Source organism: Oryx dammah, unplaced genomic scaffold, assembly GCF_014754425.2.
Source record: "Oryx dammah isolate SB20612 unplaced genomic scaffold, SCBI_Odam_1.1 HiC_scaffold_15, whole genome shotgun sequence".
Taxonomy (NCBI): Eukaryota; Metazoa; Chordata; class Mammalia; order Artiodactyla; family Bovidae; genus Oryx; species Oryx dammah.
In genome coordinates this window covers 41,778,523-41,794,085 of record NW_024070199.1, presented here as the reverse complement: position 1 = coordinate 41,794,085, position 15,563 = coordinate 41,778,523, and the positions used below count along the sequence as shown (strand labels likewise).

At 54.4% G+C, this 15,563-nt stretch overlaps 3 protein-coding genes across 5 annotated transcripts; 2 read left to right on the top strand and 1 right to left on the bottom strand.

The window, feature by feature from the left end:
• Positions 1-1,182: 1,182 nt before the first annotated feature.
• Positions 1,183-8,451, top strand: SYVN1 (synoviolin 1). The gene is made up of 16 exons (XM_040256221.1): positions 1,183-1,471; positions 2,313-2,461; positions 2,687-2,779; positions 2,869-3,021; positions 3,149-3,197; positions 3,618-3,721; positions 4,343-4,469; positions 4,564-4,663; positions 4,741-4,806; positions 4,902-5,018; positions 5,111-5,274; positions 5,557-5,685; positions 5,775-5,930; positions 6,010-6,196; positions 7,012-7,163; positions 7,239-8,451. The coding sequence occupies exons 2-16, from the start codon at positions 2,330-2,332 to the stop codon at positions 7,343-7,345; spliced, it is 1,836 nt and encodes a 611-aa protein (XP_040112155.1). The 5' UTR covers positions 1,183-1,471; positions 2,313-2,329; the 3' UTR covers positions 7,346-8,451.
• MRPL49 (mitochondrial ribosomal protein L49) lies at positions 8,359-12,363 on the bottom strand. Of its 3 annotated transcripts, none has more exons than XM_040256324.1 (4): positions 12,237-12,363; positions 10,759-10,903; positions 9,853-9,977; positions 8,359-9,741 (listed from the first exon to the last, which is right to left on the bottom strand). In XM_040256324.1, the coding sequence occupies exons 1-4, from the start codon at positions 12,312-12,314 to the stop codon at positions 9,595-9,597; spliced, it is 495 nt and encodes a 164-aa protein (XP_040112258.1). In that variant the 5' UTR covers positions 12,315-12,363; the 3' UTR covers positions 8,359-9,594. The 3 variants fall into 3 exon arrangements, 2 of the variants coding, with proteins under 2 accessions (XP_040112258.1, XP_040112257.1); XM_040256323.1 differs by having other exon boundaries at positions 10,759-10,909; positions 12,237-12,340; XR_005723678.1 differs by having other exon boundaries at positions 8,364-9,741; positions 12,198-12,332.
• Positions 12,242-14,113, top strand: FAU (FAU ubiquitin like and ribosomal protein S30 fusion). Its single transcript, XM_040256336.1, has 5 exons — positions 12,242-12,580; positions 12,849-12,931; positions 13,023-13,167; positions 13,719-13,774; positions 13,938-14,113. Exons 2-5 carry the CDS (start codon positions 12,857-12,859, stop codon positions 14,061-14,063), a joined length of 402 nt encoding a protein of 133 aa, XP_040112270.1. The 5' UTR covers positions 12,242-12,580; positions 12,849-12,856; the 3' UTR covers positions 14,064-14,113.
• Positions 14,114-15,563: the final 1,450 nt, after the last annotated feature.

Here is a 15,563-nt window from a genome sequence, read left to right as displayed (position 1 = left end):
TGACTGAGGCTAACAGTATGGGAATTGAGTTTGACAGATCCGGTGTCCATCCCAGGACTTGCTAAATCTCTATACCTCAATTTCCAACATATAAAATGAGAATGTATAAAATAAGAACACATAAGATGCAATTCAGGAGACATAGGAGACGCTGTTAGAACCCTGGGTCGGGAAGATCCCCTGCAAAAGGGCTTGGCAACCCACTCCAGTATTCTTGCCTGGGGAATCCCCTGGATAGAGGAGCCTGGCGGGCTACAGCCCATAGGTCGCAAAGAGTCGGACACAACTGAAGCAACTGAGCACACGGTACAAAACGAGACTAGCACCACTTAGCTTATCAACTTTAATGGTTGATGATTAAATGCGATGACGGAGGAACAGGCAACGCACGGTGGGAGCATTAACTCTATTCTCTCAATGAGCAGACTGGGTTGGCTGATTGACAGCCAAGATCTGGCGATCTGTGGCAACGGCGGCCCAGGACAGAACGATCTAAGAACAGCAACGCAGTAGGCTTGGGGAGGGGTGAAGGCACGCGACGGTGAAGTCACTCCCTTTGCATAGAACACTCCCATCGCAAGGTGAACCGGAATGAAAGGTCTATCTTCTACTCAGTCCCAGGTACACCTCCCTTTTGCGGCGCAGCAAACGTTCCCCTGGGGCAGACTCAGAACACCCGCCCACGGATTGCGCCCTCTCTACTCGCTACCCTTCTGGGGTTGGAGCTAGCCCTAGGCAACGCTACCTTCCGCCCCTAGCAACGGCTCAACTGCTTTCCTCTTCCTATAGGCCAGCAGTTTTCATTTCTTTTTCTGATTGGTCCGCGTAACTCTATTTTGAGCAATCAGTAGCAGCCACGGGGATCTAACTCACTCCCACCCAGTTTGGGGGTGATCTAGGAGGGAACACGTTTTTCTTTCCTGCATCCAGTTCTCTGAGAAAGCGCCTAACTTAACTGTTGTGGGTCCCCTTGGAATGAGTCTCTAAAACATTGTTTATTTCTCTTAGGCCCGTAATGTCTTTCCCTTGCCTACGCAGCCTCTCCGAATGGTACGGCCCGCACGACTCCCCTCCCACCCTCCTCTCCCGCTAGCAGCTTTGAAAGCCCGAGTCCTCGGGTAAGTTAAGTCCACTCAGCGGCGGAGACGCTACCATCTGTGCTTAGTAAATGGGGAGACTCTAATCTTCCCCGGGTGCCCCTCTGCCGCTCAGACCACCTCTCGCCTCTCTCATCTGTTGCGCGAACCATAGGCGCGAACCCCAGACGGGTAGTGGGACTGCCACTCCCGGCGCCAGCGGCAGCGTGGGCACGGGAAGGGGGCGCGTGGTACGACCCACGCCCCGCCCCGCCCCGCCGGAAGTGAGGTGTCTCACCCTCCAAGTTCCGGCTCGCAGGGGGTGGGGAGTGTTGTTAACCGGAGCCGCCTCCGCAGTCGCGGGCATTGAGCGGGCTCGCGGTGCTGGGCTCCTGGTGAGTGGGCCGGGGTCGGGCCCGGGTTGTGGTTGGAGTCGGGACCTGGGCGTTCCCCCTCGAAGCCTCCGGGGTTGACGCGCCGCCTCAGCCCCGCCGCCCGCTGTCGGTCTGTCAGCTGGTGGTAGACGGGCGCCCGCGCGGCCGCTCTCCCGGAGGCCCGGCCCCGCCTGCGACGCTCGCAGCTCCTGGCGCTTACAGGTGCGCGGCGGTGGGGACGACCCGGGTCCCTATCCGTCCCGCTCCTGCATCCTGACGGTCGGCCGTTTCTCCGGTGCCCCGAGTTGACACTGCCCCGGGGGCTGGGGGCGCCAGGGTTCCAGGCTGACGTACCCCGCCCCGCTCCCGCGGGGCGTGCGTCAGAGCTGCCCACCCTGACCGAGCTGTCACTGGCGCTGCCCCTGCCCGGCTGCGCCCCCCAGCACCTTGCCTTCTCCCAGACCAGGCGGCCTGTTCCCGCTTCTGGAGGTTTCTGCTTTTGCATCCCACCCCATCAAAGTCACTTTTAGGGGCAAAGGGAGCAGGTCCCTCCTCCGACTTTGCCGCTTTTCCTCATTCTTCCCTAGAGGCGGCGGTCTGGCAAGGCAGCGTGGAAAGAGCCCTAGATTTGAAACAGGACTAATTCAGGCTCCAGGCCTTGCGTCAGTGTGACCTCTTAACCCCTTTGAGTCTCAGCCTTCTAATTTGTAAGATAGGGGAGCATATGTTATTCTTGACGCGATGATGGTGAGGATGAAGTGAGGTTTTCTTTCCTTTCTCCTGTTTATTAACACGGCGTCTCAGGCACGGTGCTAGGTTTGCACGGTATGGGCATCAACAATTTTCTCTTTTCCCCTTGCAGGTCCTCAGGCCAGGGCAATGTTCCGAACTGCCGTGATGATGGCGGCCAGCCTGGCGCTGACCGGGGCCGTGGTGGCTCATGCCTACTACCTCAAGCACCAGTTCTACCCCACGGTGGTGTACCTGACCAAGTCTAGCCCCAGCATGGCAGTGAGTTCAGGGCTCGGGGAGGGAGGAACTCCCTGGGAGGGAAGGAGGAGTCGGCTTGAGACAGGGGTGGGGCTAAAGGTCAGGTAGGTAGGAGAAGAGTGAAGTACTGCCAGACCTAATTTGGAACCAGTTGTGTTGAGGATGTGGAGAGGTTCTTGAATGATGAGCCCCCGGACAGAACAAGGCAGAAAGTGACCTCAAAACATAGCCTCTCTTCACTCCTAGGTCCTGTATATCCAGGCCTTCGTCCTTGTCTTCCTCTTGGGCAAGGTGATGGGCAAAGTGTTTTTCGGACAGCTGAGGGCAGCAGAGATGGAGGTAAGATGTTCATGGCTCCGAAGGTGAGGAGCAGGGAGCTGGGCAAACAGAATGTCTGAGTTCCCTATCCTTCGTTGTTCAACCTCCAGCACCTTCTGGAACGTTCCTGGTATGCTGTCACTGAGACTTGTCTGGCCTTCACCGTCTTTCGGGACGACTTCAGCCCCCGCTTTGTTGCTCTCTTTACTCTCCTTCTCTTCCTCAAGTGTTTTCACTGGCTGGCTGAGGACCGTGTGGACTTTGTGAGTTGGGTCAGGGGGTTCTCTGGAGCAGAGTGGCTAGAGGGCAGACTCGTGGAGTGAGGGCTGGGTTGGGGGTATGGGGTGAGCCCCAGACTTCCTGACAGGCCCCCTCTCTGCTCTGCCTCAGATGGAACGCAGCCCCAATATCTCCTGGCTCTTTCACTGCCGCATTGTCTGTGAGTGAGACCCACGGGAATGGAGAGGAGGGAGCTTGAGGGAGAAGAGGCGCCATGAAGGACTGGAACATGAAAAGTCATTAACCATGGAGCATGCCGTAGAGCACAGGCTGCCCGCTCCACCCACAGCTGTACAGGAAAGATAATTTAGGAAGTTAATTTGCATCATCTCTGCCCTGTTCCACTCCAGGGCTTCTCAACTGCCTGGCCCCTTGTTAGCTCTTTGCCTCCTCACCTGGAGCTTGGGCCACCCTTAGGCAGAACCAGAGATCCCAGGGGGCCGGGTTCGGTGGAGTGTGCCCACTTGACTAGATGGCTGGGGCCATGGTGGGCTTGAGGGTGGGAGCTGTCTTGGAGCAGGAAGTGGCTGTCAGGCCCTGGGCTGACCCCACCAACCTCCCATTTGGGGGGTCCCCACAGCCCTTATGTTCCTCCTGGGTATCCTGGACTTCCTCTTCGTCAGCCATGCCTATCACAGCATCCTGACCCGAGGGGCCTCTGTGCAGCTGGTGTTTGGCTTTGAGGTAAAACTGGCTTGGGAGGTTGGGAGGACAAGCCTGAGGTGGCACAGCACGTGCCTTGAATCACTTCACAAACCTTTCCTGAGCACCTGCTCTGTGGCCAGCCCGTGTGGCCACCAAGGAGGGGCTGTCGGTCAGTCAGTCCCAGCCCTGTTCACTACGCACTCCTAGAAGAGTGGGCAAGGCCTAGAAAGGCATGTGTGGAGGAGCCCTGACTGGTCGCTCAGTTGATTCCAGAGGAGCTGGCTGTTAATGGACAGAAGGAATTAGCTTGATGGACAGCTGGGGAGGCATGTCTGGTGATGATGGTCCATCTTTGTTGAGTGCTTTCTGTATGTCCGGCCCTGTGCTGAGCAAAACCTGCATCTGTTTTAATCAGCAAAGCAACACTGTTACACAGAAGCAGTTAATTCTGTCATTGACAGACATGCAAACTGAAGTTCAGAGTGGTCTAGTGAGTTGCTGAAAGTCCCATCAGCTAGTGAGTGGAGAAGCGAGGAGGACCCTGGTGGCGTCCAAGCCTGTGCTTGTCCCATGGCACTCCGCTGTGCACAGGCCTGGGGATAGCAGAGTCTGGCTGGAGCAAGGGGGCTGCATTCTTCTGTTCCCTGCCTTCCCCGCCAGTACGCCATCCTGATGACCATGGTGCTCACCATCTTCATCAAGTATGTGCTACACTCCGTGGACCTCCAGAGCGAAAATCCCTGGGACAACAAGGCTGTGTACATGCTCTACACCGAGCTGTTCACAGGTGAGAGAAGCCTGGCCCTCCCCAACCTGTACCGGCATCCCCAGCCCGGCCTGCCCAGTCCCGTGACCCGTCACTCTCTGTCCCCAATGCCCAGGCTTCATCAAGGTTCTGCTGTACATGGCTTTCATGACCATCATGATCAAGGTGCACACGTTCCCCCTCTTCGCCATCCGGCCGATGTACCTGGCCATGAGGTGAGCCTAGCCCGGCCCCGCCACACCTTCGACCCCTCCCCCTCTGTCTCCCTCCTCTACTGAAACTGTCCTTTCAGGCAGTTCAAGAAAGCTGTGACTGATGCCATCATGTCTCGCCGAGCTATCCGCAACATGAACACTCTGTAAGTGGCCCCGTCCCAGCTGCTCGCCCAAGCTCTGCCCCAGGTGCCCCACCTCCAGCTTTGGTCTTGACGTGCCCTTGGCCTGTTCTGACCAGGTATCCTGACGCCACCCCAGAGGAACTGCAGGCGATGGACAATGTGTGCATTATCTGCCGAGAAGAGATGGTGACTGGTGCGAAGAGACTGCCCTGCAACCACATTTTCCATACCAGGTGGGAGAGGCTTAGGAGCCTGGGCATCAGGGGTGGCTCTGGGAGGCAGAATCCCAGGGACCTGCCAACCACTGCCTGGTCTTGACCCCCAGCTGCCTGCGCTCCTGGTTCCAGCGGCAGCAGACCTGCCCCACCTGCCGTATGGACGTCCTTCGGGCGTCGCTGCCGACCCAGTCACCACCGCCCCCTGAGCCTGCAGATCAGGGGCCGCCACCTGCCCCCCACGCCCCACCACTCCTGCCCCAGCCCCCCAACTGTGAGTGGCCCCTTCATCTGCCCGTCCAACAGTGTTGGGTACTTGCCCTGGACTGGGAATGGGAAATCCTGAGGTGAAACAGAGTCTCTGCCCTCTAGAGGGGGTGGGGGGGCCACAAGGGCTGGTCACAGGAAGAGACATAGATGATTGCAGTCACAAGTGATCTGTGCTGAGCTCAGAGAGGGCCTGTGGGAGCAGAGGACAGGGGACATCCAGAGCCCCTGCCTGCGACCTGGATCTATCAGTTTGGACCCTTTCTCACCACGGGTCTTCTCTCTGCAGTCCCCCAGGGCCTCCTGCCTCCCTTCCCTCCAGGCATGTTCCCACTGTGGCCCCCCATGGGCCCCTTTCCGCCTGTCCCACCTCCCCCCGGCTCAGGAGAGGCTGTGGCCCCTCCGTCCAGCAGTGCAGGTGAGCCCTTTGGTACATCAGCCAGGGGATGGAAGCAAGGGAAGCAGAGGCCCGTCAACACTTGCTGACTTCCTGTTCTTGCTCTTCAGCCGCCCTTTCTCGGCCCAATGGAGCAGCCACAACCACAGCCGCTGCTGCTGCCTCTGCCCCAGCACCTGGCCCTGCCTCTTCCCCGGAGGCCAGCCCTGCCCCCGGCTTTCCCTTCCCCCCTCCCTGGATGGGCATGCCGCTGCCTCCACCCTTTGGTAAGTGGGGCCTCTCCAGGGGTGGTTTGGGGAGGTGGGGGGTGTCAGGCCCAGGCTGAGCCTCTCTCTCTCCCTTCAGCCTTCCCCCCCATGCCTGTGCCTCCTGCAGGCTTTGCTGGGCTGACCCCAGAGGAGCTGCGGGCTCTGGAAGGCCACGAGCGACAGCACCTGGAGGCCCGGCTACAGAGCCTGCGCAACATCCACACGCTGCTGGATGCCGCCATGCTGCAGATCAACCAGTACCTCACCGTGCTCGCCTCCCTGGGGTACGTCTACACCTGGGGCCAGGGTGGGTGGCAGGGGTGTGGAGGTGCCAAGAGAAGGCCCCCAGAGGTGGTTTTCAGCCCTTTTCTCCTGCCACCCTTTGATTCAGGCATTCTACCTGTAGGCACACCCAAGGTGTCAGGGTTCTTGGTGACTTTTTATCCTGCCCCTGCACAAGGCCTGTCTGGATCTATGGAGGAGTAGGGTTTATTAAGGAGCTGACCTGAATCTTGTTCCTTTATACTTTCCTAAAGTCAGATTACTCATAATTCCTGGTACTTGAATTTTATCTTGTACACCCTCTCTTGACACAGGGTGACACTTTGACTGGGAATCACTGCCCTTGATCTGAGACAGCAGATAGTCACCTGGAGCTAGCCTGGCCCAAGTTCAAGTCCCAATCCTATCACTCACTTTGTGACCTTCGTTACCTTATTTGAATAGAGGTGTTCTGATTCCTATTCGCAGGGAACGTGTACAAAGTGCACGGTACCCAGCAGTGTCAGTACAGACTTGGAGGGGAGCTTGAGTCTGAGACTCGTGTGCTTCGTGGGTTATTCGGTGTACTTAGTTGGTCTGGAAGCTGCCTGGCACCTCAGATGGGGACTCGGCAGTGTAACAGTGAACGCGGCCCGCAGTCCCTGCCTGTTCGTGGTTTACTGTCTGTGGTACAGAATTCCAAGGAGTCACGCAACATTTGTTCACTGGTGTCCGCTGATGACGTCAGTGCTGGACTTGACCCTGCCAGGCGCACCGAGTGCAGTCTGTCCAGTCAGGCCAGGATGCCACGCCCTCCTCTCATCCCTTCTCTTCCTAGGCCCCCCCGGCCTGCCACCGCAGCTAACCCCACTGAGGAGGCTGCCCCTAGCGCTGTTGCTGCCACCTCTTCCACCAGCATCCCCAGCTCTGAGGCCACCACCCCATCCCCGGGAGCCTCCCCACCAGCCCCTGAACCTGAGAAGCCTTCAGGTAGTTGTGGTCAGCCCCCAGGGAGTGGGCCAGGGGCCTTGTCTGGGTTCCACTTCTGGACCTCTCTGTCCCCAGCTCCGGAGTCAGCGGGCACCGAGGAGCTGCCTGAAGATGGGGAGCCTGATGCAGCGGAGCTGCGCCGCCGCCGCCTACAAAAGCTGGAGTCCCCTGTTGCCCACTGACAATGCCCCAGTCTTGACCTGCCCCCTCGAGCAGCCCTCGCTGGGACACATCCTGCCACCAAGTGCCAGCTCCCTCCCTACCTGCACCAGGGAGTAGTAACCCCCAGCTCTGAGGCGGAGGAGGTGGCACCCTAGACCAAGTGGAAAGAGGCTGGAGGCCCCAGCTGACTCCACCCCTTACAGTCCCCTGGCAGCCATGGGGATTTGGGGTCACTTGCAGGCTTCTTCTCCAACCCTTCAGCCCTGTATTCTGCTGGGCCCGTGAAGGCAGAAAGGTGCAGCATCTGAGACGCCCTCTGACCCCCCAGTGCCCTTCTGGGAGAAGGGGCAACCCCTCTGAGCCCCCCTTGTGTGTGGAGTCACGCTGCAGTGCCGAACAGTATTAGCTCCCGTTCCCGAGTGTGGACTCAAGGGGCTGGAGGCAGGCCAGGAACTTGCTCTTGGGCCCGCCCACCAAGACTGGTACCTAACCTCTTTTCCTACCTAAACTCTCCAGAAGCTCTTTGTGGTGGTCTGCTGTGCCCTTTGTGCCCTGTGGCACTTCCATGTCTTACTGGCAACCACACAACTCAGGGAAAGGAGTATCTGGGGGTGGAGGGGCAGGCGACAGCACCAAGGGGCCCTGCTCTGCCCCTCCCCCCCGGGCCCTTTTCTCCCTGTAGTTTAAGGTGAGACTCTGGTCTCACCCAGCAGGGACCGGGCAGCCTCACTCTAGGCTGAGAGCGCGTGTGTCTGATTCTGAACCAATGCAAGCCTCAGAACCTACGGAAAGGCCACTTCTTAACTTGCAGAATTTTTCTTGAGTTTAGAAGAATGGGAGTTATTCTTTGCTGTGTCTTCTGGCTTAAATTTTGAATTGGAATGCCTGACACCCCAGGAAAGGGAAGCAGGAGTGCTGAGCTCCTCATCTTTCCAGTTTAGAGAAGGCTCTGGGCCAGGTAGGGCCCACAGGAGCCAAGGCCTTGCCTGCCCTGTCTTTTTCCCCTTGGTTTTATGTTACAAGAGTTGCTGGAGACAGTTTCAGATGATTATTTAATTTGTAAATATTGTACAAATTTTAATAGCTTAAATTGTATATACAGCCAAATAAAAACTTGCATTAATGACTGGTGGAACTGGTGTGATAGGATTGGTGTGCCACACTCCCTTTTTCTAAACTCAGGCTGACAGCCTTGAGAGTGGCCTGGAATCTGTGGGTTTATTTATATAAGGCAGTACTGTCCCTGGGCACAGTGTTGAATTATTAAGGTCTTCGGAAGATATACCCATTTTACATACTAAAAAACAACCCCAGAGAGGGTAACTACCTTGCTTGAGGTAAGAGCAAGTAGGGGAGCCATGCTTTGAACCCTGTATTGAGGCAGCCTCATCCTGAGGTGGGGATGGGGTGGATCTCAGGTCTCTGGCCTTTAGGACTCCCAAGGTGAGGCAAGTGTGAAGGTTCCTTGGCTGGGGCAAGATAGGACGATAGGGACAAAAGGTACACCGTCCTGCCTCAAGTACATTGTCCAGCCTTGATACCAGGTTGGCAACCTGAGAGGGATGGCCGTGGGCTGCGCCAGGAACTCAAGGAGCCCTGCAGGCCAGCTAATCACTTAGCTTCCTGGAGCTAGAAACCCAGTCAGGTCCAACTCTAATACAGAATGAGATGGAGACCACTTTTTACCTCTCCATGGGTAAAAGGAATGAGCCCAGGGTCTGACGTGCATGGCACTTGGAAATGAAGACCTCCAGGATCTGTGTCTGAGTCACCCTAGGTTCTCTGTAGCCTCTACCAAGCCAGGTCTGACCTAGAAGAAGGGCTCAAGGATTTTTTGCAGCAGTGAAGGTCTGCGGGCCAAGGAAGAAATGTGCCAAATGGGTCTGCCCTGGGCTACCCTCCGGTAAACCAGGCTGGGCTATTGCTTTTGAGAGAGGGGCAGTTTAACAACCTCTAAAGCTTGAGTGGCTAAAGTCAAGGAGCTCCAATGAAGGGAGAGAAGGATCCCGCCAAAGTGGGGCAGGGAGGAATTAACACTCCCCGCAACGTGGCTGTTTCTGGTGCATCTCCAGTGTTAGACAGCTCTCCCCCAGTGCTGACACCCATACAGAGTCCCATTTCCTCCTCTATACATGCAAGGCCTGCTCCAAAAGCCCTCAGCCCTGGTCTCTGTACCCCCTCTTTCCTTGTTGCTCCAACAGCCTCCTCCCAGGATCCCGAGGACTCCAGTCTGAGGGGGATGCTGTCACAGAGGCTGCTCAGCTGGGCATCAGAAGCCCTTCTCCAGGAGCCAGGCTTTGAGCTGCTGATCAAAGTAGCCCTTGATCCGAAGGGTACCGGTCACCTCATTGACCTGGGTGATAGGTGTCTTCCCCAGCAGTGGGCTCAGAAAATCTTCCACATCCTTCTGCAGGGCCTGGGGGAAGATGACGGATCAGGCCTGGTCAGGAGACCCTTCCCTCCAGAGGCTCCTGTCCCTTTAGCCCTGAAAGGTCAGAATTGGACCCTGACCTACCCACCCACTTACCCAAATGTCCCCCTCCACCTTCCGGATCACAGTCATCTGACGGTTTCCATGCGTGATGTCCTTGTAGACTGGGATGTTATGCATCCGAGAGCGCCGCACGAAGTAGGGCAGGTTGGGTGGGGGGTCTGTGACAGAGAGGGACAGGGATAAGTCAAATGTCCTCAGACTTCCTCTCACCTCGCCTTTCTCCTCAGTGTGTAGGGGCTCAGTGAACACAACGGCAAAGCCACCTCCAGACTTCAGATCAGGAGACCCGCTCTTTCCATAAGTTTAGTGCCAGGATCAGCTTGTTCACAATGGTACCTCGATGCCCAGCACAGGCCCGGCACCAGCAGGTGCTGAAGAAGAAATGAAATCAGGGCTATGCCTCCCTGGATCTTTGGGTCCCCCTCTGGAGCCAATTGTTGCCCTTCTCCACTAGGTCAGGGAGGCTAAAATCAATCCGGCACAAAGGGATGGCGATTTACAAGAACCGAATACCTAGCACGGGCCGAGCTCTGCACAGTGCACTTTATGTGCTGAGCAGATGATCTTTTTTGCTGAAACTAAGGTTGGAAGAGGCTGAGCAACTACATCATACTGACAATGCATGGCAAAACCAAACCTGGACACAGAATTGCCCAACTCCCAAGCCATGTTCTCAGTTATGGCTGGGGTGGAAGTTTTTGGGTCATCTCTATGCTTCACTTTTCCCACATGAGAAGACCTCACCCCACTAGTGTGAATGGATGGGTCCTACTAAAACAGGTATCCAATCCCCGGCCCTTTGTTGAACCTAAGATGCCAGCTCTAAGTGACCTCAATATAACCCTCTGGGAAGTCAAGAGCTTGGGGCAAGGCAGAAAGACCTCTAGGGAGGGGGATGTTTCCCTGCAGCCTTCAAGCTATCCCCATCACCCAGCTCACCTCTAGGGGGCTGCCAACCACAAGGAGTGGGATAATGTTCGTGTTTTGGGGGCTTTGGGATGCTGGTGGGGGGTAACAGGCGCTCCACAAAACGGTATTCATCCACAGACTCCAGGAAGCGGGGGTAATCAGGAGTCCCCTGGGTCTGGCTCTGAGACAAAAAGAAAAAATCTCTCCATCAGCTGGCAGAACTTCAGTTAAGTAGAAAAAAGGAAACATTACAGGCAAAGAGAATAGTATAAATAAAAGGCTGGAGTTTAAATAGTATAAATAAGAGGCCGCTCACTGCGCTGCTACCCCTTTTCCTGGGGTCAGGAAGTAGGAAAGCACCAGACTTGGGTTTGCCAGGCTGCAGGGTACAGGCTGAGGCCACAGGGTTACCCTCAGGGTACAAGGCTGAGGATATGATGCTGAGTGCCACGGACTCAACAGACATGAATCTGAGCAAACTCCGGGAGACAGTTAAGGACAGCAAAGCCTGGTGTGTGCTGCAGTCCATGGGGGACATGACTTAGCGACTGAACAACAAAGGGTACAATTCAGGAACTCAGAAGGGCCTGCCTCTCAGGATTTTTGTGGGACTCAAATGAGAAATGTGTGTATACCTCTGGAAAGACGAGTAACCCTAGCTCTGACCAATCCGGCATTTTTCATTATTTTAGTTTCCTCTGAAGATTCTACTGAAATATTCTACCTCTGGGTTAGGGACTTTCAGCAATCGTGATAATTTCCCACTCACACTCATCTGAAGTGACCTTCCCTCACCTGGAACATTTCACGCTCAAATTCATTTGGACACAACCAGGCACTAAGTGCTTAGGGGTACTGTTTCACTTAATTCTTTTAATTCGACATGTTAGGGGTTTTACTACCTCCTTTGTACATCCAAGACAGATAAAGACATTAGCAAACAATATACCTAAGGTCACATTACAGTCTGTCCTTCCATACTTCTCCCAACAGAAAGCCCGGGCTCCCAGGGTTACAATGAGAATGAAAAGATGAAGCGGCCTATATATCTTGAGTCCTGGGTTCCCAAAAGTCTCGCCAATGATCTGGGGCCAATCTTCACCCTCTGGAATGGCTTCTTCAAAAAAAAAAAAAAAAAAAGGACGCGCAGCCAAAAAAAGAAAAAAACTAGGCAGCGAGAGTTCGATGTGCTGATTAACTCAAGTTGTCCTGTTAACTTACTCAAGTTGTCCTCCAATCATATTTCAATCCTGTTAATTTAATTAACTCAAGTTGTCCTCCAATCATATTTCAATCCTGTTAATTTAATTAACTCAAGTTGTCCTCCAATCATATTTCAAGCCCCACATTCGGAAACGCGCTCCAGGCCCTGCAACCTTCTCTGTCAATCTTGTATCTGAGCTCCAGAAAAGTGCCCCCTAGGGAGGGGCGCAGTTTTTAGATTATAAGGCACACAGTGAGCCTCACACCTAGCCCTCTGCCCTCAGCTCCAGGATCAGCTCTCTCACCAGTCTCCGTAATCCGCAGCCCGGCGGAACACCGGTCCTCCAGCCCCGCAGCACAAACCGAAACATAGTCGCTGCCATCTTGAACTGCCCCTAACTAGCTTTCTGCGTGCGCAATCAGCCTGGTCCCGCCCCTTCCTGTTCGCCCCGCCCGGGACCGAGAAGGCGCCTGCGCAGTCCTAAAGAGGCGGAGCCAGAACGGCTTCGGGCGGTACAAATATCAGAGGCCGTGGCGGTCGCTCCTCAGTGACGTCGCACGCAGCAGGCGGAGAGGACGTTCGCTTCCTCGCTCCTTCCTCTTTCTCGACTCCATCTTCGCGGTAGCGGCAGCGGTGTCCGCGATCTAGGTAAGAGTTGGGCTACGGGTGGATCGGAAGGACTTAATAGCAGATTGGCCTCGAGGTTAGAAGACGCGGAAAAAACAGGGAACGAGGGACTGTTCTTGGGGCTGATTCCCGTCGGTCCTCGCTGGCAGTTCGGGCCTTACCCACGTGAGACCCCGAGACCACCCACTTCCCTGCGCATCCGTCCCCGGCCGCCCACCCATTTACCGATCCTCCTCTCTCCCAGAGTATTTCTTCTCTTAGAAACCACCCCTCCCTATCTTTTTTTCAGTCGCCAACATGCAGCTCTTTGTCCGCGCCCAGGAGCTACACACTCTCGAGGTGACCGGCCAGGAGACGGTCGCCCAAATCAAGGTAAGACTCCCTGGTGCCCTCTGGTTTTTTTGTGCGTATGTTCTTCATCCTCGCTCCTTGCGGAAACGGTGAACCTTGTTTTTCTCCATAGGCTCATGTAGCTTCGTTGGAGGGCATCGCTCCAGAAGATCAAGTCCTGCTCCTGGCTGGCACGCCCTTAGAGGATGAGGCTACTCTGGGCCAGTGTGGGGTGGAGGCTCTGAGTACTCTGGAAGTAGCCGGCCGCATGCTTGGAGGTGAGTTGGGGAGGACTGTCTTTTGAACCGCCTGTAATCTTATGGGTGTAGAGTGTGTCCTCAATCCAGGGTGGTTCTTCCTGTTTACTTCCCTCAGAAGGAACTTTTGAGCGGTCCACGGGAGACTTGAGCCAGAGTGTAGTTCTGTTTCAGTCACTTACCAGATAGACCCTTGTCTGGGTCCTAGTGTCCTCGTCAAAACTGGGTCGTCAGACCAGATCACTAAAGTGCTCTTTGTTGCTCACTCACTAAGTGTGTCCTCCTTTTTGCGACCCCATGAACTGCAGCACGCTAGGCTTCCCTGTCCTTCACTATCTCCCGAAGCTTCCTTAGGTCTTGTTTAAAGTCAGGAGCTAGAAAATTCTGAAGTGGCACTCCAGAATGTACCAGACTAGACATTCTTGGTCAGAGTTCAAATCTCTATGACTTTGTTTTCATTTCCTCTTGGGCCCATCTTGCCTTTAAAAGCTTAAGTTGGAGGGAGGGAGAAAGGATTTTGCTTGGTGGTGCCTTCTTGTTCAACTGCTTGCTGTCCTCCTTTCCCACTACAGGTAAAGTCCATGGTTCCCTGGCCCGTGCTGGGAAAGTGAGAGGTCAGACTCCCAAGGTAAGTGAGAGTATTGGTGGTGGTGTTTGGATTTTGTTTTCTCTGGCACAGCTAAGCCAAAACCCTGGGCTCTTGCCCTGTTTGGTTTCTTCGTTATTGGCAATGAGCCAGAGAAAGGCCTAGAAGAGGCAACCTAGGTCTGATCATCCCTCCCTTTTCCCAGGTGGCCAAGCAAGAGAAGAAGAAGAAGAAGACGGGCAGGGCCAAGAGGCGTATGCAGTACAACCGGCGCTTTGTCAATGTTGTGCCCACCTTTGGCAAGAAGAAGGGCCCTAATGCTAACTCCTAAGTCCTCTGTAATCTTGGCTTTCTCTAATAAAGCCACTTAACCCAGTCATACCATTGTTTCATCTTCATTTCCAGGGCCTGAGGGAATGATGTGGTTTCTAGGGCTAGTGGTATGAACAGGCCTCACTTTGGTTTCCTGGCATTGTAAACTGAGTGACTGGATGGGAGTGGAAGAGTGGTAAACATGTTTTAAAAAACTTCCTGTGAAAATTGGTAACCACAGAGGCCAGCCCTTTGAGGAATATCAGTCTAGTGTTTCTCTGAACTTGGAATAGGTGTGGCCTTACTGGAGTCCAGGTCAGGAATCTAGTCTACCCTAGCTTTAGAAAGTGTTGCCTGATCATATTGGCACCGCAGTGACCATTTGTTGTGATTTCCTGACTGGCCTTGCTAACGTAATCATAGACCTCACAGGTGAGGTTGCTTGGTTGATGGGTTCAGTGTTCCCAGAAGTGGAGTTATCTGGAGCTGATTAAAGTTTCCTAGAAACACATGCATACGCATTCATTCTGCTAAGGTTTTTGAACCTCACGGTTCTTGGGATACAGATACTATGAGGTAAAGACCTTGGGCTCTAGCTAGGACTGTCTTGAGTCTGGGTCCTTGCTCCATTTATTCACTGGCTGGCTGGCTTTTTTTTTTTTTTTTACTGTGTTATGCAGCTTACAGGATTCTGGTTTGGCAACCAGGGCTCGAATCCAGGCCCGGCAGTGAAAGCACTGAGTCCTAACTACTGGACCGCCAGAGAAGTCCTCTGCCATCATCTCCCAGATCTTTGTAGCTCCATGGGGAACTTTGGTTGCACCCATCAGGGATCTAGTTCCCTGACCAAGGGTTGAACTGGAGCCCCCTGCACTGGCAGTGTTGAGTCTTAACCATTGGACCACCAGGGAAGTCCTTGCCATCTTCTCTTGAGAGTTGCTTTTGAGGATTAAAGGATATAAAGTGTTTAGATCAGTTCCTGCCATCTAGAAATGTGCACAAATGTACTGGCTATTTTTGTCTTTTATAGTGAGCTTTCTAGAAAGACACTGGCCCCATCTCTTTCAGTTAGGAGTTTAGTTTGTTGTGAGGAAAGCAAGAAAACTAGTTACAAGTTGTTACTAGTTACAAGAAAGTAAGCAGGGTGCTGTAATCAAAGAGGGAGTGAGTGGTGGATAGACAGCTACCCTAGGAAGGTCTCTGAGGATGGGATCTGAGACCTTAAACAGGAAATGATTAAGTGGTGAGATGGTGACTTTCAGCCAGGAAAACTCTGGCGGTGTGTAGCAGATCCTACAGGGTCTTGTCAGATGTGGAGAGGAGTGTGGTTTCAGTCCAAGTGCAGGTCAAGGTTTTAAAGTAAGGGCCTGCTGGATTGTGACTTGTGATCTACTTTCTCTAGCTGACTTTTCTGGAGGGCTGGCAAAAGGAAACCAGTTAGGCTGGTGTCATCTAATTGAAGAACAAGTAGCTTAGACCGCCAGGGGTAGTGTGGGTGTGTGTGCACTGTTGCTCAGTC